This window comes from Vanessa atalanta, chromosome 23, assembly GCF_905147765.1.
Source record: "Vanessa atalanta chromosome 23, ilVanAtal1.2, whole genome shotgun sequence".
Taxonomy (NCBI): domain Eukaryota; kingdom Metazoa; phylum Arthropoda; class Insecta; order Lepidoptera; family Nymphalidae; genus Vanessa; species Vanessa atalanta.
The window spans coordinates 8,183,042-8,200,727 of record NC_061893.1 but is presented as its reverse complement, the minus strand read 5'-3'; the positions used below and the strand labels follow the sequence as shown (position 1 = coordinate 8,200,727).

The window sequence follows — 17,686 nt, the reverse complement described above, 5'->3', positions numbered from 1 at the left end:
CAGAAACCTAAAATAAGCATTAGCGGCCTGTAAATTTCCCACTGCTGGGCTAAGGCCTCCTCTCCCTTCGAGGAGAAGGTTTGGAGCATATTCCACCACGCTGTTCCAATGCGGGTTGGTGAAATACACATTTGGCAGAATTTCGTTGAAATTAGACACATGCAGGTTTCCTCACGATGTTTTCCTTCATCGCCGAGCACGAGATGAATTATAAACACAAATTTAGCACATGAAAATTCAGTGGTGCCTGCCTGGGTTTGAACCCGAAATCATCGGTTAAGATGCACGCGTTTTAACCACTGGGCCATCTCGGCTCATCATCACCATGCATCAAAATATACCAAAATCTATTCAATTTTTTTTTTAACAAATTTTCTTCAGTAATTGAATGTCCCCACATTTTTTCTCGCTGGAAAAAGCAAGCTACCGTACTCCTTCGTGGCTAACGTCGTTTAATTATATATATATTCATTTAACTTTAAAATTTTAGATACAATTACATTATGCGTGCGTGCACTTTTGGACTATCCAAATTTTGCTCGTTATATGCTCTAAGCTTAATAAATGTATTGCTTTATGTAAAACGGTTTAAGCCTGAATAAGTAATAGCTGAGTCACAGTAGACGGATTTCGAGATAAATTAATCATGCACATCCTGCGGGTATATGTGTCACACTGTTTCTTTAATGCAAAGCGTGTGCGCGAAGTAATTCCTTCCTAAGATAATTTGATTAATTATAAACTCTAAGTTTGTCAGCTTGTCAGATTTCTGGGATTTATTGATATTGTTTATATAATCTTACAAATAATACACGTATTGAAATTGCCTTTTATTTCGTTAAGATTTTTAATTTATTCAGAACAACGAACAGAAGTAACAATGGTTTTATTGTGATGATATCGTCCTGACCGATTCCGGTCACGAAGGCAGGTCAGGGTATATTATAGAATAGAAGTATGTGCATAAGCACAGGTACACTCTCATAATCCGATGGGACAGCTGCTTTGCGCAAACCCGTCTGGGTAGGTACCACCCACTCATCAGATATTCTACCGCCAAACAAAAGTACTCAGTATTGTTGTGTTCCGGTTTGAAGGGTGAGTGACCTAGAGGAACTACAGGCACAAGGGACATGACATCTTAGTTCCCAAGATTGATGGCGCATTGGCGATGTAAGGCATGGTTAATATTACTTACAACGCTATTGTCTATGGGCTGTGGTGACCACTTACCATCAGGTGGCCCATAAGCTCGTCTACCAACGGCCGGAAAGAATTCAGGCGCAGGACCTGTACATACTTTCCGAGGCACGTTAGTACACTTCCAACATTCAGACTCCACACTATTACAGTGAACTTTTACTAAACTTAAAATATTCATGATATTGGCAGAATATTTTGCGCTGAAGAAGAAACAGGCAAAAAATTAGAATACAATGTTTATTATTGAATTGGTGAGTATTATCAACGGTGTCGTTTTTCCGGTGAGAAAGTTTTCAGTAACAGTCCCGATATTGGCAGAATTAACAGCGCTAAAGAACCAAACTAGTTATTTAGGAAAATTAGATTTAAAACTTTAAACCTCATTTTTCATTACCATTATGGCGCTTGAGCTTGTCTTGATATGAATTTAAAACAAAACTAAAAAAAGAACAAATCCTTGAACTAAAGTTAGCATTCAAATAATATTAATATAGATTTCCATATATTTGTTGGGCACACGTGCGTCGTCAATCTTTTTAAAAGCCCTAGTCTACACGACGTGACTTAAAAACTAAAAAAATCCGTTTCATAATTCCTTTGTCGACGAAAAATTCTACCTTTTATTGTTGCCCAAGATTTCGCTGAAGCCAAAAATATTCAATCACTTCACAAAACGTGAACGGATGATGAATTCTAATCCATAATAGGTGATATTTACGTAAACCACTTTGTAAATCTGGCTTATTTCGAAACTACGAGATCTTCCGTCTCATCTTCTCGCTAGATCCATTCCTAGACGGTGATAGAGTTAAAATATTAGTAGTTTTTTTACATCTCTGTCTGTTACGCTTTCATGATTAAACCGTTGTATTGATAGTGATGAAATTTGGAAAAAACCAAGCTTGAACCCTTAGGACGAATATAAATAGTTTTTTTCACCCTTCGAGAGGGTTTCTCAGGTTCATCTTTTCCCCGTTATCAGATTCGTGAACAATTTTATGAGACATAGTAAACTCATGTAATATGCTTACTCTTTAAAATCGTTTATTCTCCATTAACATTTTATTTATTATATATATATATTTTTAATTACGGATGATAACCTATGACCGACTCTAATCCAGTCGCTGGCACTCCATCTACTTCGCCTAAGCGTAGAAAAGACGATAGTGTAACTCTCTTATAAAACAATAAATGACGTTTACTACATAAGGACATATAATATTTATGAAACTAAGCGAAAAATAAGATAAAAGTGTGTGTCATGTCATGTATCATGTATGTTTGTGTGTGTGATTGTGCGTGCAAATTCAGTGATATGAGTAAGTAAATAATTTACTAGACACTTTCTCATACTTGCATTTGATAAAATACATTTAAACAAGCTTACAACATTACAACTTACAATATACATAACTACAGATATATTTCTATGATAACTGAAAGAACACCAATTGATAACATACAAATAATTATAATATATAAACGATATTGTTAATTATAAGTAATTTATTAATTATATGTAAATTACATTCTCGAATTAAAAAGAGCGTAAATATTGGCCAATTTTGTAAAATTCACGTGCAATTGTGGTCACTCAGTTCACATATATACAAAACTAAAATTCTTTGAAATGTAATTAAGAAAGAAAGGAATGTTACTATCGAGTTGTGTATTTTGGTCGCATTAGACAAAAAAAATATTGCTTTTTAAGTTTCTATGTTATGTACGTAGTAGGGTGTCCACACAATTAAAGATCACTGTGGAATTGATCATTGATTGGTTTATTCTGAATTCGAATCCGCTATTTCAAATAGTGGATAGGTGTACAGTGTGTCTGTGTGCTTGTTATTGAGTCCTAGCGCAACCTCTTAGCCGATCGTGATGAAGCATCCAACGAAAGTAAGAGAAAGTAATATATTGTTGGGACATTGTAATTATTACAAGTTACGAGCTCATTCAAACGATTATATTACATTACATTAACAGCCTATAAATTTTATATTTAAAAAAAAATATTGCGTTACATAAAAAGTCAAAATCTATGGTTAGGAACCAAAACCTAGTAAGTTATCATTAGTACTTGTGTCAGGTGACCAAACCCTTACAAAAAATTAAGTTTTGCACAAATAATCATCTATTCTAACTTTATAAAATCGTACAATTAAATTATACCGGAATTAATAATTTTAAGAAATGATAATCTATAACATTTTTCTAACCTCTAAAAATTATTCTCAGGTTTCCGATGACATCGGCTACGTGATATACTCGGCGCTGGGCAGCTTTTACATACCGTCCTGCATAATGGTGTTCGTGTATATACGAATATACTACGCTGCCAAGGCGAGGGCGAGACGAGGTATACGAAAAAACCCAAGGCCGAGACCGGTAAGTATATACTTTGTAAAACATATAACATTCAAGACTGACTAAATTTCAAAGTCACAGATTCAATCTCGACCTCTTGGCTTAACTGGAGGGAAAACAATTATTTAATTGTATATATATGTATATATTATTTATTTATTTATTTATTATTCTGCTCTTTATTAAAAACCATTTTAATCTATTTATTTACGAAAAGATCAATACTTATGTTTATGGTTTTAGTAATATAGTAAAGTTAATTTCTCGTCAATATCGTCCAGAACCACCCACCAATGGTCACGTATCACATACCCAACTAATTCTAAGTCTAAAAACTAATCGAAGTGTTGTAAACAATAAATAAATTATAACTGTATTTTATTTTTCAAGTAAAAATGATTATCATTTTTTTTTTATATTTTATCGATCTGTCACAAATACATTTCACATTCAGCCTCTCTTTCTTGTTTATATGCTGTATAATATTCCTGGTTTCAGAACGAACAACAGACGAGCTTCACAAACGCGCCGAAAGGCACGCGGCCGATGCCGACGACATCAACTATATCTATTCCACCCGGTATAGATGCTAACAATTCTAATAATAATAGGTGAGATGCCAGAGAACATATTTATGTCATATACAGCCTGAACGTGTCCTCCTGCGTGGCTGGAGACTTACTTGTCGGTAGGGCTTTGTGTACCCGTATGGATGGATACCATCGACTCATCACATTTTCTAGTGAGAAACAGCAATTCTCATTGTTGTGTTAAGGTTTAATGACTCACCCTGAGTGACCCAGTGTAACTATAGGCACGTGGGATGAAACACCGTTCATTTATTTCGTCTCATACACGAAATTTTCAACGTATGTTGTAACCACCCGTCCACTGGCAAACAATGAAAGTATAATTTATAGGGTATTTACCATCATCGTACTTAATCCCATAGAGCTCATTAAAGGCAAGAATGTGGATGATAACATGAGCCTGTTTGATTACATCAGTAACCAAACCGTGGCCTACCTTGAACTCTTTAGACAAAAAAGACCATGTAAGCCGAAACGATCCACCCCCTTAACATGTATCCTCAAAGCTCAAATAAATAACATAAGTAGATTAGAATCAAGAATCATATAACGATATTAATTTCAGGGAAAGTCAAATATCAACAATAGAAACGCAACAGGTACCTATACCGACGGTTACGTGTGACTTCGCCTCCGACATATCGACTAGTGAAGCGGGGGACGTAGCACTACAACCAGACGAGAGGAAAGACACGTTAAAGGTAAAAATAATCATTAAAAACCAAACAAAAGAACACTGATAGAAACCCTTGCTAGTGCTAATATTGATCATACTTAGTGATGTAGAAAGGGAAGGGAAGGGAATGTAGGGCTTGTCAAGTAGGGCAAGTCTGTCTGAATGTATAGCACTCACTAATAACATTTTCATTCATCATCATGTACAGCCTGTATTATGTGTTGGACGTAGGCCTCGCCCAAGGCGCGCCGGTGAATCCGATCTTCGGCCCTTCTCATCCATTTTTATTCAAAGAGCAATTATTTGATTATTAGTATTGTGTGTTTAATAGTTATGTTGACAAAGGGGCATAACATCTTAGCAAACAAGGTCGATGACCCGTTGAAAATGTAAAGAATAGTTACATATTTCTTACAGCGCCAATGTCTACGGACGTTGGTGAGCACTTTCCATCATTTGTCCATCCGCCTAAAAATACAATCTACAATTAAATAGTACGGTTGATGAAACTCCGTTACATTTTGTATACACTCGACTTGTAATAGCATAAATGGATGCTGAAAAGGTTAAATTAAAATTTGTCAAAAAAAAAAAGAAGTAAATTCACTTAGAACAAACAAAGCAAACATTTGATTACAATTCCCAAAAGAAAACGAACACAAATCTTTCATTTAAAAATGTTATTAATATACGTTTACTCATAAAACGATTTTTATTTTACTTTCATGTCGTATATTAAACTCTGAACTTCAATAATATTGAATTAAACTCTTGAAATATTACAAAAATTCAATTTCAACTTCATAATCTCCAACAAAGGTAGACGGGTAATACTATTTGAGAGTAAGACCGAAAGAATTGAGCACCTTAATTTTTCCTATAAAACCTTTACCCACAAAGTCCATTAAGATAATGCATTTTATCATTCACATTAAAAGCTCTTTTACCTCACCGTTTTTATCTTAATTTCTAGAAAAAAACATTAATTGTTATCCATTTAAAATAACGGTAAAAACGCGTACATTTCCGGTTACTTACCTAGCAGCAGATTCCCTTTCATTTATTTAACAAGTACAAACTCTTGAACAAAGGTACATATAAATGTTCGTAGAATTGTAAATTTTTAATGCACCTTTTTATAGAATGAGAATGCATTTAATGGAATTAATCACTGTTTACTGGGATTTAATTTAACCGATTAATGGGTTAACTGATTATTAAATTATACAATTAAATAAGTTATTATTGGTTATTTCAATTATTAATAAGTTATGTTTTAACATTGACTTTGAAACCAAGAATTGGAACTAACAAGTCTGTGATGTCCTGAAGTATCCCACAGCTGGGCTCTGACTTCTTCTTAGAAGAAGGTTTGATGGTTATTCCACACTGATTATTGTTTCACTAGGTTTGGTTAAGGATTTTCTCATGGTATTTTTCGTCGCAGCCGAGCACATGTTGAATTATAAACACAAATTAATCACATGAAAACTCTGTTTGCGTCATACGTCGCCTAACATTCCCGTGTCCGTGCTAAGTCACCTCGACTGATAATTCACTTTAATATCTCTTCACTAAAAAGCACTTGAAGTCTTCGAATAATCTACTCCATACAGCAAAATTGCATAACGTATTATAATGATAAAACTGGGGTATATAAATCGCACTTTTTCCGCGAAATCGTCCCTCAAGGATACTTGTAATATATTTCTATATGAAATTCAGATATGAGGAGGTATATATAGATAGATAACTAGGTTCGATAGTTATACTAATACTCCATTCTTGAGAAAATTGAAAAATACATTTATTCAACGTATTTCCACCTGCACCCGCAAAATTCGCTCGGAATTTGTATTCGGAGATTTATTTCACTGGGAATATAATTTGAATTTATTTTCTTTATTCAAATACGTGTGAATATATGCCTGTTGTATAAGACGTGTGACGTCAGAGATATAATACTCTAACTTAATAGAGTATTCGCTAGAAATTCTATGTTTTCGTATTCATGATTGTTGTATTCGATTAATGAGGAATACATGCGTAAAATAATGCGGACGCGTTATACCAAATAAGAGAAATATATATTCCTAAAACCGCTTAGTCATTTTTGATAAAAAATGCTTCTATAATAATAAAGACATATATTAGACATTATATTATAAAGGGCTAATAATACAAGTCGAAGTTTGCATCTTGAAACCGGGATAGTAAATCTTAGTAGTAATTACCTTGAGTGATTTTTATAACTTGTATCATGCTTGGTGGTGAAAAAAACATCGTGAGAAAACTTGCATGTGTAGGATTAAAATTTTGCGCAAAAAGTATTCAATAAACCGTTGGAGTAGCATTAGTGTCTCCTCTGAGGAGAGAAGCCCAATAGTATAGTAATAGAATACCCAGCAGTGGTAAATTTACAAGCTCTTTTTTGACTTTTTTATTTCCATATTACACCATCTTATATTCAAACACCAAACAACAATTCTTATTGTTGTGTTTCAGTTTAAAATATGAGTAAGCCAACGCATAGGACATAACATCTTAGCTTCCAAGGTTGATGGCACATTTACGATGTAATATTACAACTTTTTCTCCAAAAATGTTTGGAGTTTTAAAAAGACTTTAATAAGTTGTCCGTTGTATAGTGCAGTACTATGTTAGTATATATAAAATTTTAGTTCCTATAAATTAGTGGATCAAGGACTTTTTAAAACAATTCACAGTATATTATGAATTCGATTATAAAATTAAATAATTTCCAACTGTTTCAAACAAAGCAAGGCTCAATGCATTACTCACCAAAAAGACATAAAAAAACACTTCGTTTTCGTAATTTTTATGACGTGATCAGCTATATTATTTATGCTTGTTCCAGGTGGTAACATCAGCGCAAGTAACAAGAAACCCCTTAGCTGCGTGTCCTTATAGAAGTTCAACGCTCTCCGTAAATGGAGAACTTCAGCTGCAATCCCAGAGATGTAGAGCACCAAGCGTAGCCATAGACACAGATATGGTATCCGAACTGGAACCATCGTCATCAGACTCCGGTGTCGTGTCCCGTTGCGCTGTAGTCAAACCTCTTAAGTTAAGAATATGCCAGCCAATTTTCGGCAAAAAGAGTGACTCGTCACGGAAACAAGAAAAAACTCAACCAACAAAAGCTGAACTGGAACCAGCTTTACCAAAACAGCATAAGCCACGTGATCCAGAAAGAGAAAAGAGAAGATTAGCGAGAAAGAAAGAAAAGCGAGCGACACTTATATTAGGTTTAATAATGGGTAGTTTTATAGCATGCTGGCTACCTTTTTTCTTCCTTTATATCTTGAAGGCTGCGTGTAGAAGATGCGTCATACCTTCGAGTGCATTCGCGATAGCATTCTGGTTGGGTTATATGAACTCTGTCTTAAATCCTGTAATATATACGATATTCAACAAAGATTTCAGACGAGCTTTTAGAAGGATACTGTTTAAGTGATGTTTAGCCTACCTGTGCTGCTACCGGTGTGTCGCCAACAGAATCATGCTGGCCCAACAACGAGCAGCGCCAGGTCTTTACAATGTACGTTGATCAAATCACTATCATTACCTTGAAACGCTTAAAATTTTTACTTTGTACTATAATATCATTCAAGTCGAAATATATTTTTAAACTATAATGTGTTCATTTGTAAATAGTATTATTATGTTGTATAAATTTTCATATGTGACCTATTCTGTGAATACTGTTGTCGCCTAATGTTACTTTTGTATTCGGATAATCTTATTGGCATATTTTATCTTCGTGAATATTATTAGATAAATATAATCTGTAAGCGAGAAATGTAGCCGTTGTGAGTTCATCTGTTTTCGATTGCCGTTTAAAATATCGTGTAATTACATAAATTTTACAAAAGTTTTAACCGTGCTAATATAAAGGTAACTTCGTGAACTCAAGACCGAAACCCGCGTTGAGTGTCGTGCACACAAAGGTTAGTCTAATCGATAACAGTACGATAGAGAATACAAATTATTCGCATGTAAAAAATAATTGTATAAAATTCTAGTTTCCTTAATCGTAGATTCGTCTAGTGGAAATTATATTAATGAAAAATAAACTGCAACACTAATGGATTTGAAATGTATAGATTACTTATATTGTCTAAATAACTTATTCCTATACTTGTAAAAAATATTTAACGAAATAAAAAATTAAAAAAAAAAAACATTTTATACCCTTACCTTATAATTTTATTATAATTCATAATAAATTAATATGTAGCTTTTTCTATCAATCTTTCTTAATATATAAACATTCATCTGTATAAAAACGAAAGTTTATTAATTTTAATTTTCGATAAATAAATAAACTATACGCTTTATACGTACAAACAATAAATTAATTTAAGTTGTAATTGTATAATTGTTCATCTTAAATATGTTTCTTTACAAGAATCGATCACACATATATATATGGGAAAAGGCATTCGTGTTACATTTTATATAATTTTTCAATTTCAACTTAAATTCTACTGAAATAGTGAAAATGCATAAGGTTAACAAAAAATAGTATTTAATCGTTGATTAGAAAACACAACTGCCCTGCCAAAGAACGGTCTGAAAAATAAAAAATAAAAAAAAAATATACAGTCAAGGTCACGGGAACATTCATCCCAATACGTCCAAGTATGTTCAAGCATATAAATGTTATGATGGAATAAATAAACTCATATAAGTTTTACATGGTGGAAGAGTTTTGTGCCAGCCCGTCTGAGGTACAAGCAGCAATATTATTGTGTTCCGTTTTGATGCATTCGTGACCACTTACCATCAGGTGGCCCATTTACATATGCCATAACAAAATATATAAGCATGAACCCTGAAAAAACTTTTTTGGGAAGTCGTGTAAAAATAGGTCCATATTCACACAAATACACAAAACATCTCACAATATATAATATAAATACTTTGATATAATATATATGATGTCGATATGGTACTTATTTTTTCAAATTAACTAATTTTACTTTATTCTGAAATGTAATTGGTCGATAGCAATTCATGACGCAATACGTACTTTCAGTTTTTCGTATTATTGTACATGAATTACGACATGCATTTCAAAACCTATTAAGAACTCATTGTGATTGTTAAAATAATTAATAATTTAACGATCAAAATCAAATGTATTAAATCATAAAAGCACTTTTGAATCGTTACGTATTCTCTCGAACTGGATTTGGTTTCATTTTGTAACCCATATCTGCAATTGCCTTGGATAAATCTTGACGTACTCCGTGGTCCAGTAGTGTGATTCGGTTTTCATGGGTACGCCACTACGTTATAATAAGTATTTAATTCCTCGTGTCCGTGACTCACTTTCTAATCTTCGTTGCTTCTCCATGTGAGTGTGTTACTCACACAACTATATTTAATTTACTAAAAAAACCTCAGAATGTTTTTTTTTTCATTTCACTCTATACTAGCGACCCACCCCGGGTATGCAATAGTATTTATAACCTAAAATACTCAAGAATAATGTAGCATTCTACAATATTTTTTTTTAGAATTTAATCATTAGATCCCTTACAAGTAAACAAATTGTACCTCTTTGAAATATTAGTAAATATTCTTTTGTGTTGTTTTTTTTATTCTTCATTTTTCATAGCCATCAATTCTGACATTTTACATCGGCTATGAAATAACAAAAAACGTGACGGTCACATTTTTGATCACATCACATAGATAGACAGGCTGTATGGTGTTGAGCTTGGATTAAGCTTGTTACATCAATTCAATTAACGCTTTTGCCTTTGGATTACTTTAAAAAAAAACAACCACAAACTTCAATTTTTAACATCCACAGAGTAGACAAATAATAATTAACAAAATACATATAAAAAAGGCGGGAATCGCCACAGAGTATAATAAAAAAAAATACGTATGTAGTTACTTTGCCTTATTTTTACATATAACCTTATCATGTGTGTATCTTGTGAAGAAATTTTTATATTAAAACTCATTTATATCACATTCATTAAATAATGATCAAAATATCGTTGTAAAGGTGTGGTGTTTGATCTTTGAATGTATTGTAAACATTTTCTTTAGTATTCAAAGAAGATTAATACAACAAATATAAATCTTAAAAAGTAGTGATTATATATATATATATGTTCTAAATAGTTTAATTTGTTTTCACTATGTAACATTCATATAAAGTGTTTACAATCTCTCAATGATAATTAGAATTAAATTATTAATATTTAATTAAATGATGACTGTGCCTCCGTGCCTACTAGCACTTCAATAAATTGCACATTTTAATAAAAAAGAAAAAAATATATATTATTAAAAAAAAAAACACATTTTTATTTATTTTCGCATAATTGGTTAAAAATTATATTTAATGCATCGATCGATTTTTAAAATCGAATTATAAACAATTTAACACTTGCAAAATTAATTTATTTTATCGATTTCATAAATTTATTTAAATAACAAATAAATGTGCGTTTTTTTTTTTTATATTTTCGAAGCGCTGGTCGCATCCCGATTTCATATTGTATAAATATTGTTATTATTTAGATTATATTAAACATTGAAACTATAGAATAGTTGTAATTGTATTATAAAAAAAGAACACCAAAATTATATAAACCTAATCTTATGATAATAGTATAATATATTCTAATATCCTAGTAAAACATACGCGTTAAATTTGAGCGTATTTAGAGAATTCAGCGTATCCTGTACATAAGCTTATTTCACATTTCTCTCATTATGTAAAAATTACATAAAATATATAAATAAACATAAATACATTTAACGTTAATTATTATAAGTATTTATAAACTGCATCCTATGACTGAATATAGTTTATAAAAATTTCTTTCCTACAAAATGTAAATACTGATCACAAATTACTAGATAATATTATAATTATAAATTTTAAACGACAACGAGGACTTAATTCTAAATAAATGTATTTTAGATTCTTGTATTAGAACTCTCATTAATTAGATTATAATTATATTAATAGAGAATAATTTAATATAAAATAAATAATATAATTTATAAATAATTTGAGCAATAGAAGGGATAAACGAAAATGGGTTTGTTATCATTTATCAATTTAAGTATCTCGTATACTGTCTTCCAAAGTGCGTGTGATCAATATGTAAATTTAGCGTTTATTCGTTTTTATTTTAAACATTTAATAACACCAATTTATGTAAATTATGTTCACATAAAAATTAGCTATTTAAGATGCCAAATTATTTTACTAGATATAAATTTTAAAGCAGAGTAACGTAAGACGTATATCATAAATATCTAAAATCCCGCAATTGCGTAATGAGCCCTTGCGAATTGCGTCGATTTTACATAAATAAATATATATTATTTACGAAAATATATCGAAAGGAGATGATCGTTTCGTTATATTTTCACAAACTAATTATAATTGAACGCAATAATTTTTGTTTTTTAATGATAAAAAATAATAATTATCTTTTCTTAATCTATTATAAAGTTTCAAATAAAACATCTGTACAGTTTAAAAATGTAAAGAAATATGCCAATTCATATTTAAATATTAACCAGATAGACAGTTTCGATATTATAATAAATTTGTTTTTAGAATAATTAATAGTGTTATATATATTATGTATAATTATTAGAATCTTGTTCAATAATATAAAAGTTATAATCTATAATTATTTATATTATAATAGTTAACAGAGTCTAGTAGTTCGTTGGTTAAATTTATTTAAAAATATTTCGGTAATTATTATTATTATAATTTATTTATATACTTTGTATTGTAGTCGTCTCATACGATACAATTATTATTATTATCGATTCGAAATTGTAAATGAATGAATATACGAAGTACCAAATATACAAGTTTTAATCTTTACAAATTGTTTTAATATTCAACCTTATGTCAATAATACAATATTTTTCAGCCTAATGCATCAATACCTTTGAGCGCAATACATTTAAAAAAAAAAGCGCGCGTTCATCTGTCACTGAGGCTTATGTTTACATTTGGCGCGAAGCTTGGGCGCTTCGGAAAATATGCCATTTTAGTTGGTTTTTGTTATTAATTATTATTTATTTAAGGTAATTCCTGTATTTTTTTATTGTTATTTAACCCGGCTTTGCTCAAGTAAAATAAATAAAATTAAACAAATACGGTTTATGAAGGATAAATTTCTTTCAAAAAAAAAACTTTTCCTATAACATATAACTTTTTCATAAACGTTGATCTATAATTTATTGTGGATAAGTTTCCATCGAATCTACCTTACCCCTACACGGAATTCTGATTTGGGACACATTTTCTGAACGCACCCACATAAAACAAACATGGCTACCCGTTGAACTGGCATGTCATTGAATTTCATGGATTTAATTTCGAAATATCTCGATTATACGATTCTGCGGACTAATTGTGGATGCATGATATTATGAATACAGATTTCTTTTAAAAAGTCATTTTGACTTCTATACAAGAATATAATATTAACTAGCTTGACCGATTTATACATAGCAGTTCTATTCTATTACTCACACTCACATCGTATCTCACTTGTGAAATGTTGCAAGCCGACTTACGGTGAAACGCTATTTCGAATCCTTTAACTTTTATAACGGCTATAGTTAATGTAGCATATAACTCTCCGAATTTCACAATAGTTTGCCGTGAATTTCGAGTTTATTCATAAAATATAGCTCTACTAATCAAAATTCTAAAACAATTACTGCAGAATTAAACAAAATTCACATGGAATGGTTGCAAGAATGTTTTGTGTATTTTTACGAACCGAAGGGTAAACGGGGTGGCTTGATTTATTAAATGTGTCACTTTCAAAAACATTTTAATAATATGTTAGAGAAATATTAGAATTTCATGCGAACCTAGTAATTTTCATTAATATTTAATAAAAAAATCTTATGTACGTAATGAAAACATTCCAATAGGCAATATTTTTAATAAGGGTTTGTTTATAAAATATTCAAAGACGATCTTATTTTTATTTGTAAAAAGTGGTTAAATATATAAATTACTATTTAAATTACACTTATATATTTTAATGCGCCACTTTGAATTTATTTTGGAGAACTCCTGGCTATAGAAACTAATAAAAAATCAATATCGAAATTAAAATATTATTTATTTAAGGCGGCTCATAAAATCACTTCTAAATAGTCACATTGAATAAAATGTATGAGTAAAGTGGTTCGGAAAGTATGTTACACCAACAAGAACCGGCATGAAACTCAATAGTTACTCTTATCTACTATTTTAATTACAGATTGCATTTATTGATTTTAGAAAAATTAATCGTAGATCTATTCTGATCACATCTATGTTTTTTTTTTCCTGAATGATGTAGTGCTGTTCTATTCGCCCTACTGGCCTTTATAGCGTCACCGGGCGTTCGGGCGAGTACTAGACTCAGCCCTGAAGTTTGAGCCCTTCCGGGCTCGGGGTTGACGTTCGTCCTGAGGGTATCTCCTATGAGATCACACCTCGGCTCAGAACGTAGTCGGTGGAGGAAACTATGTGGCTTTCCATAGTGCTATATAAAACAATTAGCGAATCTTGCCATCGCGATGTAGAAATGTCAAAGGTTTGACATAACGCCATCTAGTATTCGGAAATAACAATAAATACATTAATTACGTGTACAGCAGTGCGATTCTGTGAGTATACACTTCGTATGTCACTCGTGAAATGTTGACAACTGACTTATATTCATACGCCATTTTGCTATGTATATCCTATAAATTATACAATTATTATAGTCAATGTCACATAGCACATTCTGACGTCTAAAATTCGTGTTCTGCGGTGAGAATCAAGTTTTTTGTTACAGAATATCCCTAATGTTTCCTACGATAAACATCAACTTCGATGATGAACTCTCGTGAAGTCTCACTCGGTATCCCAGCAATGTTATAATTCATTAGTATATATAATTTTCCACACAATTTAAACTTAACCGAAGTTAGTATCTGGTATTGTATTGTTTATGCGCTATCAGCTCGAGGAATAATCAATAACTAACTTATAAAGTTACAAGAAACAGACACATACAGTTCTGACACTGTTAGTGATCCCACATACGGCTGCAAACGCGAAACAGTTAAAATTTAACCGATTTATTATTATAGATAGATACAGATAGATAGATAGATAGATAAATAGATAGATAGATATAGATTTGCAATTTGCAAACGTTTTAAAGTCATAATTGTATTAAAAGAACAAGTATATTTGTTATATGAAATTACAATACTGATTCTCCATTTACATTTAGAAATAAACGAGTTTTGTGTAGACGTATTAACGTATTACCCACTAAAGATTATTCGACAATATTTTATATAGATGTACACTGACTGACTCACCTTTCAATCGTAGTAATGATCAGTGAGCCAGTATTAATACAGGTACAAAGGACCTATTCCAAACACAAGAGGATGCCATGCCAATACTATACACATATTTTTTGTACCTTTTACTAATTACATTCAAATCGACGTCAGTAATTATTTGGCCATTAGAATAATTAATTATTAGCTTTAATAAATATGTACATATTTCATATCATTAATATTTAATTCGTTCATTTCAATTTATAATCTCATTTACAATCTAATCGAATTTGATTGAAATAATTTTATAACAATAAATTGTTTTAAAACATTCGTCATTGAAATACTAAGTCAAACTATATTAGGTAACTATTAGTCGGTGGCCATTTTAGATTTCTGATGACGTCATATACTATGATTTTAATGTTGCTTGTTTGGAATTCAAGATGAATTTGATTCGATTTTAAGATATTTAATTGAGTAATGGCTTTCAGTCTTAATTATTTTTTGTCATTTTTATTGTACACAAACAAATATACAAATGAAAAAAACAGTACACAGTTGCGCTGTGTGTTTAAATCGTGTGTACTTAATAATCCTCTCTTCTTTTCTCTTTCCCTCGTTACCTTTGTCAATATCCTTTTCTCTTTTTACGTTACGTTACGTTATACTAAGATTTCACGATACTTAACTCTCAATGTTACCAATTGATATCCAGTTTCCTTTATCTTTTGTTTTTTAACTAGCTAGGCGAGCGAATTAGTCACATGATATTACTGTAAGAAAATATAAACTCCTTTTTACATCGTCAATGAACCACTAACAAGTGGATATATAGTATGTCCTTGTGCTTGTAATTACACCAACCTGGGTAGGTTGGTTTCAAACCGCAACACAATTATAGAAAAAAAAACTTTTTAATGGTAGAATAATTGAAAAAAAAATGTTTTTCAAGGTGTTTGCACTTATTAATAAACATGACTTAGATTTTGTTTCCGTAGAAGTCGGTTGAAAAAGTTTAATCTTTCCGTCCGTGTGTCACGCATAGAAGTTAGCGTCGCCGCCAGGGAGATGTCCCGCCAAACTTACACAGCCTCCTAATTGAAAACGCTATTTGAAAATGTTTATCTCGTAATAAAGTTGACGGTCGCTGATTGAGTTACGAATTTTCAAAGGTTAATTATATTAACCGTTATATTGTGTTCAATTCTAATTAAAAATCTTTGTTAACTTACTCGATAGTCGAAGGGCTTAAATTCTAATTTAAATTACTTTATACAAAACTAGTTTCGAGCCGCGGTTTCTGTGAGTGTTATTCGTGTTTTCTTTTTTTAAATTTAGCGTACTAGTAGGACTATTCTGTAACAAGAAAATCGATCTCATCGCAGAACACGAGTGTGAAATGTCAGTATTTGATATGTGACATTAATTAACTATAAAATTTATGGAATACATACATCAAAATTCGTATAACTCGAGGTGGATTCTTACAGAATCACACTGATGGGATAGAAAAGCAATTAAAAAGAAAAAAAACTAAATAAATAGCACATTCCAGCGATCTATTCTTAACAAACAAGCACATTCGTTCCTCTTTATGTAATTTTTTTTTTGCACGAGTTACATGTCTACTGAAAATACTATATTCAAAGAGGCTCTTGCAAATATTTCTGAATTATCATTTTAGATGATTAATTTAAATATAAAGCTACCGCCGTTTCTGAATGTAAATACTACCGAGAAAAACCGGCAAGAAACTCAGTAGCTACTTCATTCCGACAATCAGTTATAGACATGCTTATAAATATTTTATTTATAAGCATGTCTATAACTGATTGTATATGTACGGGGCACAGAAAATAAAATTGCAATTCGCCCTTATCACTAATGGTAACCTCCTACAGGCAAGGGGTGCAGTGAGATTACACTTACACAAAATGGTAGTGAAAAAATGGTAGTTTATATCTGTATAATGTAATATAATCATCATCCTCCTACCCTTATACTTATTTTACTTGGGGTCGGTGCAGCGTGTCTTCTTCTTCCATACTTCTCTGTCGGACGTCATCTCACAAGTAACGTTCTTTCTAACCATTTCGTCTTTCACACAGTCCATCCATCGTTTCTTTGGTCGTCCCCTACCTCTATATCCATCCACATCCATGCTCAAGACATGCTCAAGAAATGCTCAATAACATGCTTATACCATGACAGCCGGTTTCCACATTGCTTCTCGGTTACCGGTGCTACTTTCAAACTTCCTCTTATGTACTCATTCCTTACTCTGTGTAACACCACACATTCCTCTCAGCATTCTCATCTCCGCCACATGCAATTGTCTTTGTGTCATCCCTTTTTAAGCCCAATATAATAAAATAATAAATATTAATGATATGAATACTGACTGACACATACAGTGCGTTTACTGAGATTATCTCTCCGATCAAGAGTTTGACCCTAAGACCTCTAACTCTGCCGT

General features: G+C 31.6%; 1 protein-coding gene across 1 annotated transcript in view; it reads left to right on the top strand.

The window, feature by feature from the left end:
- The window catches only part of LOC125073023 (alpha-2Db adrenergic receptor), a 364,824-nt gene extending 356,391 nt beyond the window's left edge, over window positions 1-8,433 (top strand). The window contains exons 3-6 of the mRNA XM_047683698.1: window positions 3,445-3,594; window positions 4,072-4,184; window positions 4,729-4,864; window positions 7,718-8,433. Of these exons, the coding sequence (XP_047539654.1) occupies window positions 3,445-3,594; window positions 4,072-4,184; window positions 4,729-4,864; window positions 7,718-8,317 (999 nt within the window). The 3' untranslated portion in view covers window positions 8,318-8,433. The remainder of the gene's footprint in view (window positions 1-3,444; window positions 3,595-4,071; window positions 4,185-4,728; window positions 4,865-7,717) is intronic.
- Window positions 8,434-17,686: the final 9,253 nt, after the last annotated feature.